Source organism: Bombina bombina, chromosome 1 (assembly GCF_027579735.1).
Source record: "Bombina bombina isolate aBomBom1 chromosome 1, aBomBom1.pri, whole genome shotgun sequence".
Taxonomy (NCBI): domain Eukaryota; kingdom Metazoa; phylum Chordata; class Amphibia; order Anura; family Bombinatoridae; genus Bombina; species Bombina bombina.
In genome coordinates, this window is record NC_069499.1 from 343,786,053 (window position 1) to 343,808,932 (window position 22,880).

The following is a 22,880-nucleotide window of genomic DNA, read 5'->3' on the forward strand; positions in this document are numbered from 1 at the left end:
AGTCCTCTCACACGACCTATCTAGTTGCTGGGTGCAAGAGAATGACTGGGAGTGACGTAGAAGGGAGGAGCTATATGCAGCTCTGCTGGGTGAATCCTCTTGCACTTCCTGTAGGGGAGCAGTTAATATCCCAGAAGTAATGATGACCCGTGGACTGATCACACTTAACAGAAGAAAAAAATATTTTTGATAACTGCAGTCTATTTTCATTAATTACACCCTATACTCAGGGGAGAGATACTCTGCTCAATTTGTAACATGCTGGACATTGTATGTGATGGCAGACATCCCAACCTGCAAAAACTCATTTCAGGGAGGTGGCTTCTCCCGCTACTGCGCCACCCCCCCTCCCCCCAGTTATATATTGGACACCTTGAAATCCTAAATAAGATAGAATTATCATTAAAGTAGCTTCCCACTAAAATCACATTAAAAAAAGTAGCTTTATTGCACAACCACATACAACAAACCTATTTCCCAGTGATCGTACGCTTGTTGAATGCTCAAATATTTTAGAATACAAAGTTTAATTACGTGCAGTAAATAAGGTAGTATTTGTGTTTTAGTTTATTAGAATCAGTGGGGGGTTTTGGTTACTGATTCATGCTTTGAGGGTTCAATAACGTCCCAGCAACTAAAGGCATTCCTTAAAGAAACACTTTTCCGGATTTTTGCCACATTGGATCATAGTACTTGGAGTTTCAGGGAGATTGCACTGCATTTGCTGGCATCAGGGAGCCGCTATTACAATCAGGGAGACTTGGGATGTCTGTGATGGGTTTGTAATGATATCAAGCATCATTTAAAGAGACATTAAAGTATTCTTTATAAATGCATAATATAAATACAATTAATAAACACTACTCTGAAAAGACCTGGATACTAAATAAATGTTTTAAAAATATTTAAAATTGTTATTTTGTTAACAGAATTTACATTTGTTTGTGGTCCAGGGACATACCCTTTTACTCCCTATGTAATGGACAATAGTGTTAAAATAAAATGCACTAATGAATTAGACAAATATGATGTTTGGGTGAATATGTTATATACAGGAGAAATAAATCCTGGTGAACCATGTAGAAAGGTCACTCTGATAGAAAAATACAAGCTCTATGTTAAGAGACATTCTTGTCTGTATAAAAAGTGTTTTAATTTGTGTGCATATGTGCCTTTGCATTTGTGCATGTGTTTGGGTCCCTTTAATTCACTCTAAACCACACACAAATTGCTACACTGCGAAGCATTCACATTTGATGAAAAGCATTGAAATACCCATTTCCCAGTTTTGCACAGCCAACATGGTTATATTACTATACTTTTAACCTCTGTGATTACTTTTTATCTAAGCCTCTTTTGATAGCCCCTTGATCATATGGCTATTTATTTATTATCTGCATTTTAGCCAATTAGTGCTGTGTCATGTACAACTCCACGTGCGTGAGCACAATGTTATCTATGTGGTACACATGAATTAGCAGTCTCGTGTTGTGAAAAACAAATAAAAAAGCATGCGATAAGAGGCTGTCTGTAGTGGCTTAAAAACAGGCAGAAATTTAGAGGTTTAAATGTTAAAAAGTATCTTACAATGTTGGTTGTGCAAAGCTGGAGAATGGGTAGTAAAGGCATTATCTATCTTTTTAAACAATAACAATTTTGGGGTTGACTGTCCCTTTAAGTGATAGCATTCTGATTCGGATAATATAATATATACCATGTACACAACATTTTTCATCAATCAGGTGGACAGGTTCGCAAGTAGTGAACCTGTCTGCCTGCAATCAGCACTTGTGAAGTTGCACCGCAGTAACATTGCACAAGAGCTTTCTTCTGCAATGCTGCCCCCTGCTCCTGTGCAAACCAATTACGCGAGAGCATGGCATGTCAGTCACCAAGAACAAACGAGTGTGATCTCACACCTTGCTTCCAGACAGGCAAAAGACCTTCTCCTTTAATGCAGGCTCTAGGATCCACCACAATAAGCCTCATATTAGCGCGGCCCGGGCTGCAGAAGAAGTGTCAGGATTAGCATGGCTCTCCAGAACGCTAGAGGTAAATAGTTTAACCCTTTAAGGCAATTTAAAGAAAACTAATAAATATGGACAACTTTTTCAGTATTTCTTCATTTCTTTAAATTTAGTTGGTGCATGCGTTCAAATACGAAACAAATATCTATTTTTTTGTTACAAATTTGCATTTGTAACAAAACGAATGCACATGTCTAATACATACTACCGTATTCTAAGGTATATTATATATAATATTTAGACAGGCAGAGTTTAGCGTAGAAGTGGATTATTCTTTTTTTAGGCAATGCTAGCAATATAGGGCTAGGTTACAAGTGGATCTCTAATTTATTGCGGGCCCATAAATGAGCAAATTCACTCATTTATGGGCGCGTAATACCCAGCCATTACAAGTTGCTGGTTATTGCTACCGCAAGCTCGCAGTAGCAATTAGAGCTCCGAAAATTAAACAGATCTCAGATCTCTATTTTCTAAATATCCCCCAATTGCCCCCAAATTTAAGTGTAGTTTTCTTTATTAAAAAATAAAAATAGTAGTATCTTATTTTTTAATAAAATAACTGCACAAAGCAGTGGTCTAAGGGGTACTGTGTGTTCTCTATAAATATATATGTATATGCTTATATACATATATATTTATGTGTTAATATGTGTATATACACATATAAACACATAAATATATATGTATATCAGTATATACATATATATTTAAATTTGCTGCCCATCGCTGCGTGACTTACCACCTTCGCTGCGCTAGGTTCTCATGCTATGTCTCACTGGAGGTTATGAAAGCGCACTCTCATGAGCGCAATTCTTCTGTGCAATATGAACGCAAGGTCGTGTTCGCATTGCCCCTAACTTGTACTACCAGAGCACAGTTGTATGCGCTGATATTACTGAGTGGAGCGCAAATATCACACTCGCATAAGCAATATTTTGCGCTACACTCGTAATCTGGCCCTTAGTGTGCATTTTTATTTTAGCAGAAGTTTGTTCTATATACAAATATATTTTTTATAGGTTCTCCTTGGCAAAGCCTATGTACATTTTTTTTGTTCAGAAAAACTATTTTGGTTATTTTACTTACATCTTAATTTATGTATTATCACAAACTATTAAGTCTTTAGAGTATTTTTTCTGAACTTTTTTTACATATGTAAGATGAAGCATTGCAGTTTAGCCCAGATTCACAGTTTATCTAGCCATGTTTTCTTAATAATAACAAGAGATGTCAACTGGTTTATCCAAGGTCACACTGAGAAAGTGTTGTATATGATCACATTGCCCACTTCAAAGGCAAGTCTCTGAACCACAAGCACTGCCCCCCTTTCATCATCCACACTTCATCTCCTCCACGTGCCACTGTTCACAATAGTAATTGACTTTGGAAATTTGAACTTGTGCCCCATCCTGAGAAGAAGGGGGAAACTAAACGTAAATAAAAGATGTCATAAATAAATTGTGGACAGGAAATGTATCAGAGTCTGGGCTTTGATCAGGAAACACAGGACGTAGAGGGATCACTGGCTATTTTTGGCTGTGTTCTTGTTTCATCTACAGGGATATGTTTTCCCTTTGATCTGTTGTCTATGGATAAAATAAAGCTAAATACAGTTCTTGGATGAAGGATCTCCCCACATATCCCTGTAAGGTGAGATCAAGGCTTATAATAATGTAGGATCTGCCCCATCTTCTCTACAGCCATAAAGTCATTATTTACTCTATAGTCTATAGTTTGTACCACACATTTACAGTGGGAAATGGCAAAATGTGATATTGAAGCAGAGGAGGTGAAAAGGATGCAAAGGTCAGTAAACAGGTGGAAATAGAGAGGGCTATAAACAGAAGAGAAGTGATAGCTGGTAATGGGAGGAAATATGATTTGACAAAAGATGGAAAAAGAAGAGAGATGTGGGGGGAGTAGACATGAAGGATTGAAGAGCTAGAAAGGATACTGTAAAGGTAGAGGGTGAGTAGGATAAAAGAAACACACAGGAACCAATTAAACAGAAGCTAAAGGATGAGGAGAGAGAACATAGAAGGAAGGAGGCACGTGAAAGGCACAGCAGGGATAAGTAACAGGGGAATGATGAGGGAAGAAAAAGAACAGAATGAAAAGTTGTAGAATTATTTTAGGAGGTAAATTCTATAGTAAAGAAAGAGAGGGGGAGGAGGTAAAACAAGGGTTTATTAAAGGGAAGAGAAAGATGCTATGGCAGAGGGGAAAGAGAGAAGGGAGATAAGAGGAGAGAGGAATCTTCTATTGAAATTTCCTCACAACAAAATAAAACAAATTTACACTTTTCAGACAAAAATGTATTTAACGACACCTAAGGCTGTGTATACCGAAGACAATAAATCAGCACAACATTAATAACATACAAGGTATTTACATGATACTAAAATCACCATAAGCTAGTTCAGCACAAGTTTCTCTAAGCGATGTACCTTTAGATTTGTAGCCATTGCCTTCCATGCATAAATGATCCATCTATACATTCTACACTTGGGCAATGCTTACCAGTGATGTGTTAGATGTTACATTAGTAAAACATAAAGTTTACAATGAAAACACAACAACATTGTATTGCTCATCATACATAGGGCATACCCAGAAAAATAAGGGGGGGGGGGGGTAAAATATAGGAAGAAGAAGAAATGAGATGATGAAACTGAGATGAAAGATAAAAAAGGGCAGAGATCATATGGTAAGAGTGGGAAGATAATAAATATATGAATAATTTTTCATTATTAAAACAGATTTTAAACAACTTTAAAATTTACTTATATTATCACATTTGATTAATTCTCTTTGTATCCTTTGTTAAAGTAATAGCAATGCACTAATGGGAGTTAGCTGAACACAAAGGCATTTATGTGCTGCTACCAATCGCAGCTATCTCTCAGTAATGCATTGCTGCTCCTGAGCTTAACTATGCATGCTTTCCAACAAGGGATACCAAGAGAATGACGCAAATAAGATAATAGAAGCAAACTCAAAACTCACTTTAAATTATGTCTGAATTCTCTCTGAATCATGAAATATTTTTTTAAGTATCATGTCTATTTAAATGGACATTAAACATAAAGTGTAAGCTACGTGATCATATATTTTAATATTTGAGATGAATAGTAATGAATAATGCAGCTTTGTTTTGTTTTGTGTGTTTTATTTTCACTTGTTCCCTGGCCCCACAAAAAAAAAGGACAATTGCTGACCAATCACAAACTAATAAACATATACGTGTTTTTAACATGAATTGTTGTTTGCACATGTGCAATAAAGAAGGAGATTGGGGTAGCACTGCCCTCTTCCTTTAAGGTAGTTTAGCACTGTTTTGGTTTAGTTAATTAATAATAATTTATTAAACAGGTATATATATATATATATATATATATATATATATATATATATATACAGTATATATTCCTTTCTAAACTACATGTAATAGTTATATTTATTTATTTATACACAATGATATTTGCACATAAACTACCTAGTATGCCCACTGCAAATAAAAAGTTATTTAATCTTCGTCACTGCCCCCTCCCAACTAGCTGTCTTCCTTACCTCTCCTATTTCTGTTTTCTCTCCCTAATTGCAAACAATTCTTTCCCTTTCATGACTGTTAATGCAAAATGTATAATCCACAAGCAAATTACTCAAAACACAAGGCGAGGGGAGGGAGACTCTAGTTCACGGAAAAGTAGATATTTGTATTAACAAAAGGCAGTAAAAATAAATACTGAATGCATATTGCAATAATCTTATGCTTTCAGTAATTAATTATTATTATTTTACATTACCACCTCAGCCAACTAGAGGTGGCACTGGGTAAACTTACAGCCTAACTGTAGTAAGTGATGATCCCTGGACACTGACTGGTTGATGAGGGGAACCTGACTGTGCTATATATAAAATACAAAAATATAAATCTAGCCCTGAATGGAAAATGCAGTACATAAAAGGACAATGGGAATGAGATCAATAACAGATGCCATTTACAACTGCCAATCCCACAGTAATCCACCTGACACCACATACAAAGCCACACATAATTGTTACATTTTATACACTAAAATCAACAGGTGTATTGTGTTACACACCAGGTGTAATCTCAAACAAGAAGATCCAAACTACACATTATCTATAAATCCTCTACCGCTAGAGCCATTTTTCAAAGAAAAAAAAAGACAAAATTAAATGGACAGTCTGCTCCAGAATTTTTATTGTTTAAAAAGATAGATAATCCCTTTATTACCCATTCCCCAGTTTTGCATAACCAGCACTGTTATAGTAATATATTTTTTTATCTCTGTGATTACCTAGTTTCTAAGCCTCTGCAGACTGCCCCTGTTCTGTAATAAGAGCAAATTCATCAGACTAGTGAATGGAAGTGACGTTCCATCAGCTATCCGATAACAAATCCATACCGCACATGCGCTCCTCACTGTAGTCGCATTCCAAAGTGACTAAGTCCCAACCTAAAGTTTGCTCTTCTGATAGAACACTGCGTGCACTAACAGCCATTGGACACTTGTTACTTCAGTTCATTTGACAGACATGCAGACAGATATCTAGATTTCAGCAAAGCATTTGACACCGTCCCACACAATAAACTAATTCACAAACTGTATCTCCTTGGTCTAGATTCAAAAATTGTGAACTGGGTGGAATGCTGGCTTAAGGACAGAAAACAAAGTGTCTTAGTAAATGGAGTTCATTCAGTAGAGGGGGCTGTTACTAGTGGTGTTCCTCAGGGGTCAGTTCTGGGGCCTGTTTTGTTTAACATATTTATCTGCGATATCAGCAAAGGGCTACAGGGGAAAGTATGTCTCTTTGCAGATGATACTAAAATTTGTAACAGAGTGGATGTTCCAGGGGGGGTAAACAAAATGAGAAGTGATATGCAACAATTGGAGGATTGGACAAACGACTGGGATCTAAAGTTTAACACAGCAAAGTGTAAAATAATGCATTTAGGGAAGAAAAATCCAAATGTTAATTACAGACTCAATGACACTTTACTGACTGTTACAGATGAGGAACAGGACTTGGGAATTATTATTTCAGATGATTTAAAACTTAGTAAACAATGTAGAAATGCAGCGAGTAAGGCTAGCAGAAATAGTAAGAAATAGTAAGGTTCTTATGCCACTTTATAGATCATTAGTTAGGCCTCATCTTGAGTATTGTGTGCAGTTCTGGAGGCCATATCTTCAGAAGGATATTAACAAACTTGAATCTGTGCAAAGGAGGGCTACCAAAATGGTACATGGTCTAAAAAATAAAACTTACCAGGATAGGCTCAATGACCTAAATATGTATAGCTTAGAGGAGAGAAGGGAACAAGGTGATATGATAGCAACTTTCAAGAACATTAAAGGGTTTAGTAAAACTGAGGCTGTGGGTATTTTACATAAAATGGAAAATTCAAGAACAAGGGGTCATGAGCTCAAGCTAAAGGGTAGTAGCTTCAGGAGTAATTTGAGGAAGCACTTCTTTACAGAAAGAGTGATTGATTTATGGAATAAACTTCCTCAAGAGGTAGTAGAAACAAACACTATGGGGACTTTAAAAATGCATGGGACAAGCATAAGGCTATCCTACGAACTAGATAAGTTTATACTGTTAGGTAAGGTTGGGCAGACTTGCTGGGCCTATGGCTCTTATCTGCCGTCAAAATCTATGTTTCTATGCATTTTAGCCAATAAGTGCTGACTCATAAATAACTCCACAGAAGTGAGCACAAATGTTATCTATATGAGGCACATGAACTAGCAGTGTCTAACTGTCAAAATGCACTGAGATAAGAGGGAGTTCAATGGCTTAGAAATTTGCATATGAGCCTACCTAGGTTTAGAATACCAAGCGAGCAAAGCAAATTTGATGATAAAAGTAAATTGGAAAGTTGTTTAAACTTGCCCCTGATCACATGACTTTTTATTTATTATCTATTGACTTGCATTTAGTACTGTGTTGTGCTAACTTTTAAATAACTCCTTGGGTGTTAACACAATGTTATCTATATGGCCCACATGAAATAGCAGTCTCCTCTTGTGAAAAGCTAATAAAAAAGCATGTGATTGAGAGGCTGTCTGTAGTGGCTTAGAAACAGGCAGAAATTTAGAGGTTTAAATGTTATACAGTATATTAATATAACAATGTTGGTTGTGCAAAGCTGGGGAATGGATAGTTAAGGTGTTGTCTATCTTTTTAAACAATAACAATTTTAGTGTAGACTGTCCCTTTAAAGTCTATAGGGATTTGTGTAGATAAATGATTTGATAAGCTTTTCTAAAGGATTGTGGTCAACGCCATCATTTGACCCCATTTCTTGCAAACCCAAAGAAGAAACAGTTCTGTTATGCCAGACAAATGAATGCTACAAAAGGTACTTGTCCACTTGATAAGCTTCCTAGAGATGACACCAATTGTGGCCAGTGACTATACCACAGCCGTCACTCCAGGCACCTGTGCAGTTCTACCTTGTGCCTCACAGAAAATCCTGCCAGGTCTAAAATAATCACAGAGACACATAATTATTTTAATGGTGTAGAAAATAGCTGTCGAGAGCTACGTACCTTGGGGCTCTTGTAAGATAAAAGCCAGAAATGTCTGCAAAATGTCAGGCAGTGGCAGGTAACACATTCCTGAATTCTAGCAGCATACAGGTAAAGCACAGGCCTCTGAAGTGGGAGACTTAAACATGTCTGCAGGACTTTGTTCATTTCTGCTGTTCTAACCACAGCTGCATTAAGCATTACCTATACCGTGCACTAATTCATAAATGTATAGTTTGTGTAGTTGTTATCCCATGAGCACTTGCGAGGAGAAAGCTAACGTTCTATGGGTCTGGGCTCTTTAGTTTGATGATTTCATTCCACTGTCAGTTACATTTTTAGTTCTGTTTAAAAGTTAATATTCTTTGTGAATCAACCGCATAAAACAATAAAATAAATGGTGAGTTTGTTTCACTATAGATTTTCATGAATTACTATTTAATCAAGGCTTCTGTTCTCGGATTTACATAGCAAATACTAATGTGAGTGTGGTGAAGCATGTCACCAAACACTGCACATATTCTTACAACCGCAGAAATATCTAATGGATAACATTATTTTAAAATGACTATTAAATACAGTAGAATTGCATAAAATATGCATAATAAAAAGACAATGCAAAAGCACTTTGTCATAAAAAATATACTACTCATTTAAAAGCCAGACTCATTTTAAAGTTAATTTTCCTTCCCCTGTATCACGTGACAGCCATCAGCCAATCACAAAATGCATATATGAATATACTATGAATTTTTGCACACGTTCAGTAGGTGCTAGTGCCTCAGAAAGCGTGCATATAAAAAGATTGTGCACATTTTGATAAAGAAAGTGAATGGGAAATGTGTTCACAATGTTGTGCTCTTCCTGAAGCAAGTAATTAAATTACCTGATCATTTTGCTATTAAACGGATATAAAACCCCAAAAATGTTCTTGTAATTCAGACAGAGCATACAATTTTAAAAAAAGTTTCCAATTTACTTATTATCACATTTGCTTTGTTCTCATGATATTCTGTGTTGAAGAATCGTGCTGCTTGTAATGCTCTTGCAAATGGATAATAATTTTGCAAAACTGCTGCCATATAGGGCTCCAGAAATGGCCAGGCTCCTAAGCTTATGTCCATGCTTTCCAACAAAAGATACCAAAAGAGCAAAGAAAATTTGATAATAGAAATAAATTGGGAAGTTGTTTAAAATTGCATGCTGTATCTGAATCATAAAAGAAAAGTTTGGGTTTCATATCCCATTAAGATTAACCCCTTTTTAAATTTCATGATTCAGATAGAGCATGCAATTTTAAGCAACTTTCTAACTTACTCCTATTATCAATTTTTCTTTGTTCTCTTGTTATCTTCATTTGAAAAAGCAGTAATGAAAGGTTAGGAGCCAGCCCATTTTTATTTCAGCACCTGGGTAGTGCTTGCTGATTGGTTTGCTACATTTAGCTACAAATCAGCAAGTGCTACCCAGGTGCTGAACAAAAAATGGGCTGGCTCTAAAGCTTACAGTACTGCTTTTTCAAATCAAGATAGCATGAGAACAAAGTAAAATTGATAACAGGAGTAAATTAGAAAGTTGTTTAAAATATCATGCTCTATCTGAATCATGAAAGAAAGAAAAAAATGGGTTTAGTATCCCTTTAAGATACTAGGGGAAGAATGCAGTTAAACATCCTGCAAGCAAGTGGCACCGCTGAAACTACTGGCTGAAAACCAATTAATGAAATGAGCCATTCAGGGTAACCAAACCTAATAATTTACATGTTTACATAAATTAGTTCCACCCATGATACTGTACTATAATGATTTGTAGTAGGGCAGAGGGAACATAGCACAACATAGAATTAAATTATATTGTTAGGCAGCAAGAGTTGTAAACTCAGGTAACGTCACTTCACAGTGTCACTAGGAAGGTATAACAAAGCCTGGGGTCATTCATAAAGAGCAACAACAATAAAACAAGGAGTAAATAACAATACTAAATGTTACTAAATGATCTAGTCTATTTCACACACACATATATATATATATGTGTATATATATATATATATATATATATATATTTATATATATCTTTAAAATAGCCTTATGCATATCCCAGAAACTCTTGAATCTTGAGTATATCTGCCAGCTATACTCAAGGTATATGTCAAATGTTCTGTAAACCTAGGACTTGCTCTATTTGCCACATCATACAGATTTAAGCTCTCTCTTCTTTTTATCCGATATACTCTCTTTGCCAGAAGACTTTTAAAATGTTAATTGTGTTATGTTGCAAATAAAGCTTCCCTTTTTTATTACTTATTCCACCTCTGTACTGTAGGACCCTGACTAATGAGATTCTAGGCTTGAAGATTCCACCGGAGCCTGTTCTTAACGCCAACACTGTTTGTCTGACGCTACCTGGACTAACCCGCCGTCAAATGGAAGTCTGCATGCGCCACCCAGACGTGGCAGCCTCAGCAATCCAGGGAATACAGATTGCCATCCACGAGTGTCTGTACCAGTTCCAAGATCATCGCTGGAATTGCTCCAGTCTTGAGACTCGGAATAAAATACCATATGAGAGTGCTGTTTTCAGCAGAGGTGAGTAGGATCAGAATAATTGTTTCACTCCAGTATCTCTAAAATAATAGATGTTTTTATAAAGTAATGGGTGCAACAGTAACTTTTATTGAATAATTTATATCTGACCATAATTGTCCTCAGCAGAAGAGAGAGATAAGGGGGAACTAGAAGGATCATTAAATACAGTAGGGTTGCATAACCAACAAATGCATAATAAAAAGACAATGCAAAAAAACGCTGAATTGAAGTCTGACTTGTTGGAAAGTCTGAATTTCAAATGAGTAGTAGGTTTCTTTCTGATCAATTTAAAAGTTAGTTACATTTTCTTTTCCCCTGAATAATCATGCATCATGCAGCCATCAGCTAATCACAAAATGCATATATGTATACACTGTGAACTCTTGCACGTGCTCAGTAGGAGCTTGCACCTCAGAAAGTGTGCATATAAAAATATTGGGCACACTTTGATAATAGAAGTGAATTGGAAAGTTGTTTAAAATTGTGTGCTCTATCTAAGTCATGAAAGTTTAATTTTGTCTTTAGTGTTCATTTAATACAAACACAAGGTCGTCCATTACTTTATAGAAACTAAAACTTTACACTTATATCGTCAATATTTAAACAACTAATAGAATAATATGTAGATTTATTTCATGTTTTTTATAATCATGATGCTAATCTTTGCTTTGTTTACATCAATTTAATTTTTAATATCCCGTTAATTCCTTTGCTTTCATAAACTGTTCACTCATTTTACTAAATCAGTTTAGTGAAAGGTCCTTAAAAGCTATTTTATTTATATCAAAGCATAAATTGTACATAAATCTCTATAAAAATAAAAATAGCCTAAATATAAATGTAACTTTTCTTAAAAAAACAACCAAACAAACAAACCAAATAAAAAAAAAACACATACATTTCCCTTCTTGTCACCTGACCTGCTGCATTCCTATCAAGTAGCCATAAAGATGGAATTTTGCTATTCACAAAGGCACACCCATTGTACAATAAATCGCCTCAGGATTTCAATTCTTCCCTGACATCACATCTGTAGCTGTACACCCCCTTTATCTTTCCATTCATGGTATTACTAGTTGTATACACCAGTGATTTTCAACCTTTTTTTTGCCGTGGCACACTTTTTTACATTAAAAAATCCTGCAGCACACCACCATCCCAAAATTTTACAAAATCACACATTGTAGCCTAATACAGTATATATATATATATATATATATATATATATATATATATATACACACACACACACATACTGTACTGTGCTGTCATGCCATGCCTCCTACAAACTATACGTGACATATTGACATTCATTCACAAACAATCATAATGATTGTCTGTGAATGAATGTCAATATGGAATGGCAGTAAATGATGCCTGCCTGTCTGCCTGATGAGCCTGTGACATCAAAACAAGCAAAATTTAAAAAATATGTCACAGTGTTGTCAGTCTGCCGCGGCACACCTGAGGATCTCTCACGGCACACTAGTGTGCCGCGGCACACTGGTTGAAAAACACTGGTATACACTATACAGCTACAGACTAGATTTTATAATTTAACACACTGTTAGGAAATAATACCTATAAATAGGATTCTGACCTGTTTAGCATCAATACAATGTTTTTAAGGAAATTTAAAGGGATACTAAACCCAATTTTTTTCTTTCAAGATTCAGATAGAGCATGCAATTGTAAGCATCTTTCTAATTTACTCCTATTATCAAATTTTCTTTGTTCTCTTGGTATCTTTATTTGAAAAAGCAAGAATGTAAGCACACAGCTCCCAGAGGCTGATTCTGCACAACCAAAAGAGTTCTTCACTTGCGTATGAATTTACACTTTGTTACTCCTGTGTTAAATGCCCGTTACTGATCAAGAAAACAAACGCTATTCAGTCTCTGAGCACTTACAAACCCTGTGCCCCAGTTCCACTTAGATCCAACACCTTTGCCTTATTTCGCTAAAACATGGCAAGTATCATTCTTGGCTCTTAAAACCTGTATGTTTTGCCAAAGTCAGCTGCTGCTTGTGGTTTTCATAGGCTAGTGCGAAGTGTCGCTGCGCCTGCGCCACCTCTAACACTTTCAAAACAACTGAACTAGATGCATTTTTGCAATATACGTCTAGCTGTACAATCCTTCTAGTAATTGTTAGCATAGCTTTAGTGCCAACTGTTCCTGTGCACATGACCTGGGTATTGTACAGCCATATGTTGCATGTACTACTTCCTGCTAATTCCCAGCATGCCTTACTTGATCATCCAAGCACACAACATATATTGCAAATAAACCAGGAGTCTAACAGTGCCTCTTCAGATGAGAACACTACCTATGAATGGAGCATATGGGAGTATGTGTGTTTGGAACACACAGAAGACTGAAGTATTTCAAACATATTTTAACATTTAACTGCTACAGTAAAGTATTAAACGTTCATGATTCAGATAGGACATGCAATTTTAAACACCTTTTTAATTTACTTTTATCATCAAATTTGGTTTGTTCTATTGGTACTCTTTGTTGAAGGCTAAACCTAGATAGGCTTATAGACTGATTTCTAAGCCCTTGAAGGTTGCCTCTTTTATTAGCTTTTCACAGCTAAACAGTGATAGTTCATGTGTGGCACATAGTTAACATTGTGCTTACTCCAGTGGAGTTATTTATGAGTCAGCACTAACTGACTGAAATTAAAGTTTGTAAAAAGCACTGTCTGTAGAGACTTATATACAAGGTAATTACACAGGTAAAAAGTGTATTAATATAATAGTGTTAGATATGAAAAACTGGGGAATGGGTATTAAAGGGATTATCTGTCTTTTTAAACAATACTTTTAACTATTCTTGTACTCTGTGACAGAGGTGGTGCACGTTCAAAAATCAGTGACATTGTTGTCTTCTTGACAAGCCGTATCATGCATTTCACTTTACTGTGCACAATACAGAGTGGGAACTGTACAATTATGCAGTGGCTGCATTTCTCTTTATTATTCATAGTTTTTTTTTTATATTTGTTATGTAACTTAAACTGTGAAAAGCAACAAAATTGTAACTCTTCTGGGGCGCGATCAAATATACAGCGCAGGTTTTGGCGCAAGCGTGGGAACCTGCGCCGTCTGTAATTTCACCTCGCACATCGGGGTATTGCATAAACCCCGCCGGCAGTTCATAAAGTGCCGTAAGTCTGATAAACTAGCGATGTCCAGAAATGAGCACAAATTTCTGGAGTCGCTAGTGACTTACGGCACTTTAGAAACTGCCGGCGGCTAAGAAAAGTAAATAAAATAACAAATCTACCGTAAAAGTCTAACACGCCTCATAAAAAATAAGTCCGACACGTAAAACCCCTATATCCGCAATCCCCCCTCTCATTACTAATATTAAATGTATTAACCCCTAGACTGCCAACCCCCACAACGCAATATGCCTATTTAAACTATTAACCCCTATATCTGCCATCAAACCCACACCGCAAGTAATAACTAAATTATTAACCCCTAAATTCGCCAACCCCAACATCGCAAACTACCTATTAAAAATATTAACCCCTAATCCGCCATTAACCCACAACGCAATAAACCTAATCAAGTATTAACCCCTAAACCGCCATAGCCCACAACGCAATAAACCTAACCCCTAACCTAACCCCCCTAACCTAACCCCCCCTAAATAAACTAAAATTAGCTAATTTACAAAATACTAAAGTTACCATTAAATATAAAAAAAATTACACTACTTCTAAAATACAAATAAACTAAGTATAAATTAAAGGGGCAGTCTAATCAAAATTCAGGAGTAGACTGTCCCTTTAAGCAAGAATTACAGAAAATAAAAAAACTAAGATTACAGAAAATAAAAAATAAAATTACAAAATTTTAAATAAATTACACCTAATCCCTATGAAAATAAAAAAGCCCCCCCCAAAATAAAAACACCCCCTAATCTAATCAACTACCAGTAGCCCTTAAAAGGACTTTTTGCAGGGTATTGCCCCAAGATAATCAGCTCTTTTACCTGTAAAAAAAAGTACAGTATTCCCCCCCAACATTACAACCCACCACCCACACACCCAACCCGACTCTAAAACCCACCCAATCCCCCCTTAAAAAAACCTAACACTACCCCCTTGAAGATCACCCTACCTTGAGCCGTCTTCACCCAGCCGGGCACAAGTGGACCTCCAGAGGGGCAGAAGTCTTCATCCGATCCGGCCAGAAGAGGACTTCCAGACCGGCAGAAGTCTTCATCCAGGCAGCATCTTCTATCTTCTTCCATCCGGAGAGGGTCCATCTTTAAGACATCCGACGCGGAGCATCCTCTTCCATCCGATGGCGACTGAAGAATGAAGGTTCCTTTAAGTGACGTCATCCAAGATGGCGTCCCTTCAATTCCGATTGGTTGATAGAATCCTATCAGCCAATCGGAATTAAGGTAGGAAAAATCCTATTGGCTGATCCAATCAGCCAATAGGATTGAGCTCGCATTCTATTGGCTGTTCCAATCAGCCAATAGAATGCAAGCTCAATTCTATTGGCTGATTGCATCAGCCAATAGGATTTTTCCTACCTTAATTCCGATTGGCTGATAGGATTCTATCAGCCAATCGGAATTGAAGGGACGCCATCTTGGATGACGTCACTTAAAGGAACCTTCATTCTTCAGTCGCCGTTGGATGGAATAGGATGCTTCGTGTTGGATGTCTTCAAGATGGACCCGCTCCGCTCTGGATGGAAGAAGATAGAAGATGCCGCCTGGATGAAGACTTCTGCCGGTCTGGAGGTCCTCTTCTGGCCGGATCGGATGAAGACTTCTGCCCCTCTGGAGGTCCACTTGTGCCCAGCTGGGTGAAGACGGCTCAAGGTAGGGTGATCTTCAAGGGGGTAGTGTTAGGTTTTTTTAAGGGGGGATTGGGTGGGTTTTAGAGTAGGGTTGGGTGTGTGGGTGGTGGGTTGTAATGTTGGGGGGGGAGTATTGTACTTTTTTTTACAGGTAAATGAGCTGATTTTGTTGGGGCAATACCCTGCAAAAAGTCCTTTTAAGGGCTACTGGTAGTTGATTAGATTAGGGGTTGTTTTTATTTTGGGGGGGCTTTTTATCTTCATAGGGATTAGGTGTAATTTATTTAAAATTTTGTAATTTTATTTTTTATTTTCTGTAATCTTAGTTTTTTTTATTTTCTGTAATTCTTGCTTAAAGGGACAGTCTACTCCTAAATTTTGATTAGACTGCCCCTTTAATTTATACTTAGTTTATTTGTATTTTAGAAGTAGAGTAAATTTTTTTATATTTAATGGTAACTTTAGTATTTTGTAAATTAGCTAATTTTAGTTTATTTAGGGGGGTTAGGTTAGGGGGAATTAGGTTAGGGGGGTTAGGTTAGGGCTTAGGTTTATTGCGTTGTGGGCTATGGTGGTTTAGGGGTTAATAGACTTTCTTAGTTATTGCGGTGGGGGATTGCGGTTGACAGGTAGATAGACATTGCGCATGCGTTAGGTGTTAGTTTATTTTTGCAGGCATTTTCGGGAGTTACGGTGCTCCCATACTCAGTGCAAGAGTAAGATTTCTCCATTTTCGCCATGTAAGGCCTTGCGCTGGATATTGGATATCGATTTACCATGGGGTCCCATGTTAGCTTATGGGAGTAATAATTGCGAGCGACGGGTGAAATATACGCGCATAACTTGTATGCTACGCCGTATATGTAATACCAAAATCGCATAAAATCTGGTGGCGGAGGATTTTGCGGGCGACGCTGCATATGTAATGGAGGCCCTGTTTTCTATTGGGCAAGTTAATCCAAAGTGCAAGGCACAGCTGTCAAAGAGACAACAACATCACTGGCCTGTGAACGTGCAATACTTCTACCCAGGATGCAACACAGAAAGATTAAAACTAGGTAGGCTCAGCAGCAATGTTATTTGTAGCTTTGTTTGCTGCTATAGATCACTAAAGATGCATGCACACTCCTGAGCTCTTATGAGCCTACCTAGTTTTACAATTCAATAAAAGGTACTAAGAGAACGAAGCAAATTTGATAATGGAAGTAAATTGGAAAGCTGTTTAAAACTGCAAGCTCTATCCAAATCATGAAAGTTTAATTTTGACTTTACTGTCCCTTTAACAGCTACATAAATAAAATATATACAAATGACAAACTAACAGTATTATACTGGAGATCTGTAGGACAGAGCTAGAAAACAGATTTACCAACCAAGCTGCACTGCTGCGTTACTAAAAGCCTGATGAGCAATGGCACTAATCGCAGCACCGAGGTGTGAAATAGGGCACCGTTTAGCTTTCACAGCCTCCCAACACTTAAGAGAAGACAGATATTTGTGTTTCTCTGCTAATGGCCTTTGATATCTCAGGGGAGAGTGATTCCCCTCACAACACTTTCATGCATCCTGCTGCATGCTGAGCGCAACAAATGTGTGCACAAGCGTCATCAGCTCTAATGTAAAGTGACAGGGCTTTCTCAAGATTTCATCCCTTTTTCCCACTTCTCGCCTTCTGCCCAGTCGTGCGTGTGTCTCTCTGTAAATTATTTGTAGCCCAGATATTTATATACACAGAAGAATGTAATTCCTTCACATTACATGTCTGAGATTGGTTTGTGATCACTGCTGGGGTGTTGGTAAGATGTAAGGACATGCTCCTCTATTGCCACATAATGGAAGTTTCCTTCGCTGAGGGATTCATGGGACTAAGGTTCTGCTCTCTGTGACCTTATAAAACCTCTCAAATTACATATTGATGGACCATAAGGCATAAATGATACATGCGCCTGACTACGTGCTCATCAGCAGGTGGGCAGAGGGATCCCCTTTGTAGCCCTCACAAAGAATCACACATTTACTGTCAGGCTTTGTAAACAATTTAATACACTGCAGAAGGTAACATTTATCATTGGGAACAAATTAAAGGGTATAAAAGATTACAGAACAGTGTCCCTTTAAGTAGGTTTATAACATCCCCTCTGTTATAGTTAAAGAGACATGAAAGTTGAAACCTAAACATTTTTTCATGATTCAGATATAGAATACATTTTTAAAACTTTCCAATATACTATTTTTATCAAATTTGCTTTGTTCTCATGTTATTTTTTTGTTGAAGAAATATCTAGATAGGTAGCGTCCACATGTCTGGAGCACTACATGACAAGAAATAGTGCTGCCATCTAGTGCTCTTGCTAATGTATAGCATTGTTGCCAAATTGCTGTCATATAGTGCTGGAGACAGGTGCATGCTCTTAAACTTACCTTCATGCTTTTTAACAAAGGATAACAAGAAAATAAAGGAAATAATGATAATAGAAATAAATTGGAAAGTTGTTTAAAATTGTGTCTTCGATCTAAATCATGAAAGGAAAATTTTAGGTTTTATGTCCATTTAAATGGACAGTGTACTGTAAAAGAATTATACCCTTTAATCTTTTCCCAATGACTCATTTTACCTTCTGTAGTGTATTAAATGGTTTACAAATAACTCCTTCACCTTTATTTTAGAATTTGAAATGGGTGTTTCAGCAGGTGGTATCCCTGCCTATACTGAAAATTCCAAAACACACACACACACACACATATATATATATGTCAGAAGTCATTGTGTAGTTCATTAACAAATCTAGACAGGCCCAGAGGCTTGTTTTCCCACAGAAAACCTCTGAATTACATTGTTTCCAATTCAGCAAAGGATTCTGGGAAAGATATGCAAATTAAGTACACAATGACACACCTTTTTACTTCAGTCTGCTTTTCAGCAGGTTCCCTTTATGCCAAAGTATCGCTGTTCACACAGCTTATAAACTTAGCTAGGGTTAGTGTAGTAATTCATAACCATCCCAGGACAGACTGTTTCGTGGTTATTGCCACTCATCAGCTGGGAGAAGGTTAGAATCACTGCTGGGTGAAGTTGATTCCAGGCAGAATACAACAACATTTTAAATTAGGGGGAGATAAAAGGCGAGTTTAAAATCCTCCACTACGCACAAAATATAGAAAAAATAACTCATTGTGTAGTTCATTAACAAATTTATATATATATATATATATATATATAAACAGAAGTCATGGTGCAGAATTTAAGATCACCGGCACAGGTTGCTTTATATTATTTATATAGATAAACAAATATATATATATATATATAAAAAAAACATGGAAGTCATGGTGCAGAGGTGATTGTAAAGTTTAATGAATTACTGGCCAGTATCTAAAAATAATCTTAAAAACAGGGTCACTTTAATTCATTAAACTTTACAACGGTTCTTTTTAAAAAGTATTTACAATTGCGCTATGGTAAACATACTGCTGATCCTCCGCCCACATCACCTACTGTATTAAGCATATCAATGATAAATCATGAGCCCGATGCCAAAGGGGACACGCAACGATTTGAGGAAGCCAAATTCGTCATCGATATGCTAAATACAGTAGGAGATGCGGGAAGATGATTGGCGGTCTGTTTACCATAACGCAATGGTAAATATTTTAAAATAAAAGCTTAATTTTAAAGTTTAATGAATTAAAGTGCCCCTGTTTTTAATATTAGTTTTAGATACTGGGCAGTAATTCATTAAAGGGACACTGAACCCAAATTTTTTCTTTCGTGATTCAGACAGAGCATGCCATTTTAAGCAACTTTTTAATTTATTCCTATTATGCATTTTTTCTCCGATCTCTTGCTATCTTTATTTGAAAAAGAAGGCATCTAAGCTTTTTTTTTTGGTTCAGACTCTAGACAGCACTTTTTTATTGGTGGATGAATTTATCCACCATACAGCAATAACAACCCAGGTTGTTGCATCTAAACTTACATTCTTGCATTTCAAATAAAGATACCAAGAGAATGAAGAAAATTTGATAATAGGAGTAAATTAGAAAGTTGCTTAAAATGTCATGCTCTATTTGAATCACAAAAGAAAACATTTGGGTTCTGTGTCCCTTTAAACTTTACAATCACTTTAACATCACTAGCACAGTGCACCCACCCACCCACCCACACACACACTAGCACTTCTGCAGAGGGTCTGACCATACTGATAAATATATAACAGGGAGGTGATAGTTCAAATCATTCTAAGATCATTATCTTTAAGGGACAGTCTACTACAGAATTTCTATCATTTAAAAAGATAGATAATCCCTTTATAACCTATTCCCTAGTTTTGCATAACCAACAGTTATATTAATATACTTTTTAACCTCTGTGATTACCTTGTATCTAAGTCTTTGCAGACTGCCTCCTTTTCTCGGTTCTTTTTAAAGACTTTTAACTAATCAGCGCTGACTCGTAAATAACTCCAAGGGAGTGAGCACAATGTTATCTATATGGCACATATAAACTAGTGCTTTCTAGCTATGAAAAACTGTCAAAAGATAAGAGGCGGCATTCAAGGGCTTAGGAATTAGCTTATGAGCCTACCTAGGTTTAGCTTTCAATAAAGAATACCAAGAGAACAATGCAAATTTGATGATAAAAGTAAATTGGAAAGTTTTTTTAAATTTCATGCCCTATCTGAATCATGAAAGTTTTATTTTGACTGTCCCTTTAGCATCACATATTTTTGTAATTGCCTTGAATTGATTTAAATGTGTGATAACTGCAAAATGTTTCTTAGGAACAAAAGCATAGTTTCTTACTTGTTTGCTTAAGCTTTACATTTTAATAGTGAGCAGATTATTATCCTTATTTTCCATTAATATTTTATTAATGTTATAAATTATATACATAATTTTTTATCAAATAGGTTATATATGAGTGTAACACTTTATTTTAATGTATTTATGTTGTCTTTGGTGCACTTTTTTTCTTCTTTTTTTTTTTTTAGCAATTACACTTTACGCTAGATCTTCACTCTTGCAAACCAGACGTGCGCTAAATTTGTTGCGCCCGAGTGAAAGCGTTTACTTTCAATTTGTAAAATTCAAGCAAGTTAGAGCGGGCACAATATTGCTTATCGTGACCCACACTAACAATAGCGCTCCACTTGTAATCTAGCCTTTGAAAAAGCTGTGGGCGAAATGCGCATCAGGCCTTTTTAACCACCCCCATGTGTCTCTCCACTGGGATTACTGTATATATGATGGTATATAGGTTAAACGCTATTATTATCAGTATTATCTCAGTCAGTGATATTGAATTTGAAGTGAGTGCTATTATTAGGTGCTTCTTTTTCTTTTCCCTCCAAATATTTATTTAATCTAGCCCATAGTTTTTCAGCATTGCTAGTGATAAAATTGCGAGCTCTAACAAATAAGAGTATGCCATTTTATCACAATAAAAGCCCTCTAAAAACACCTTTAATGTATCCTTTAATGCTTATTCCCTCCAGAGTAACTTCACTTCCTTGATTGGTAAACTATAGTGATGTTTTACCAAAATTCTAAAGAGAATTTCCAACAAGGAACTAGCATTATCCCCTAAAGTAACATAACATGAGTGTTTATTTTACAAGGGAGAGACTAATACCATTCTGTGCAAGGCATTCATGCTCCTCAGTACTATACTTGAGTACTTGTTTTAGAGAGCTATGATTACAATATATATAGCCTGCAGGAGAGACGGCAGAGGAGTGATAGGATTAAAATCTTCAAACAGATAACAATCACAAAGGAAGGGATCTATAGAAAATTAGGAATGCTAGAAGAAAAGGATATAAATTGAAGTTGAAAAGTAGAATTTTTAAATGTATACAAGTACTTTATAGAAATGGCAGTAAATACATTTAAAGGGACTTTCTAATGTACAGATTACTTGCACTAATGTGTTTCTTGTATTACTGATCCTGGCTAAATCTGGGCCAGATTACAAGTGCTATGTAGTATTAACATTGCAAGAGCATAATCCATACCAACTGAATTTTCCCCCTGGTATTACAAGTCCATAGTTAATATTTATCATGTGCGTGATAGTTTAGTGCAGAGCTTTCCAAACTCTGTGCCGTGACACAGTGTGTTGGCGGCAGTGGGCAGGTGTGTCCCTGCTTCAGCACAAATGTTTTTGAATTTAAAATTATTTTTACATTTTTTTTTGGTTTCCGACTTTCCGCCTGCCTGCTACGCATATCATGTGGTTGACACGTGATTGATACCTAGTGGGTCACAGATCATCTTAACCTATTGGCGCAGCTTAGCGGGAACTGAAACCATTGGCGGCACATTGGCTCCTGACTGCACATGTAGACTTCTCAATCAGCTCATGACTGCATGTGAAGTCAGTGAGTGGGACAGCAGTGTGTTTGCAGCACGGGCAGTAGTCAGTCAGACTCGCAGAGCTCTGAACGCAGCAGCTTAAACGCTGAGCTGAAGTCAGAAGTCAAAGTGTTGGGTTTTTTGCAGCTAGCTCCCAGTAGTGCATTCCTGCTCCTGCTCTTGATATACGGATAGGAAATTGAAGCTTAAAAATGCTTGATGATGAAATACGAGTGTCTTTATCTAATATTCCACTAAATATTCAGAAACTGTTCATCCCATCAACCTCATACATCCCATTAAAATAGTAAGTAGCTATTGGTGTTATTAAACTTTTTTTTTAATTCTTGCACATACTTATATACTGTTACTTGTAAATACATTTTGTTATTATATAATTTATGTATGTGTCCGTATCTCTTAAAACAAGTTAGTTTAATCTCCTGTTTGCTAGAACAACTGAATTACTGTGTCGCGAAATGATGTAGACCTAAAAAAGTGTGTCACCAACATGAAA

General features: G+C 36.5%; 1 protein-coding gene across 1 annotated transcript in view; it reads left to right on the forward strand.

Annotated features, from left to right (window-relative positions):
- WNT10A (Wnt family member 10A) overlaps positions 1–22,880 on the forward strand; it is a 99,500-nt gene that overhangs the window by 15,081 nt on the left and 61,539 nt on the right. The window contains exon 2 of the mRNA XM_053698150.1: positions 10,913–11,175. Within this exon, the coding sequence (XP_053554125.1) occupies positions 10,913–11,175 (263 nt within the window). The remainder of the gene's footprint in view (positions 1–10,912; positions 11,176–22,880) is intronic.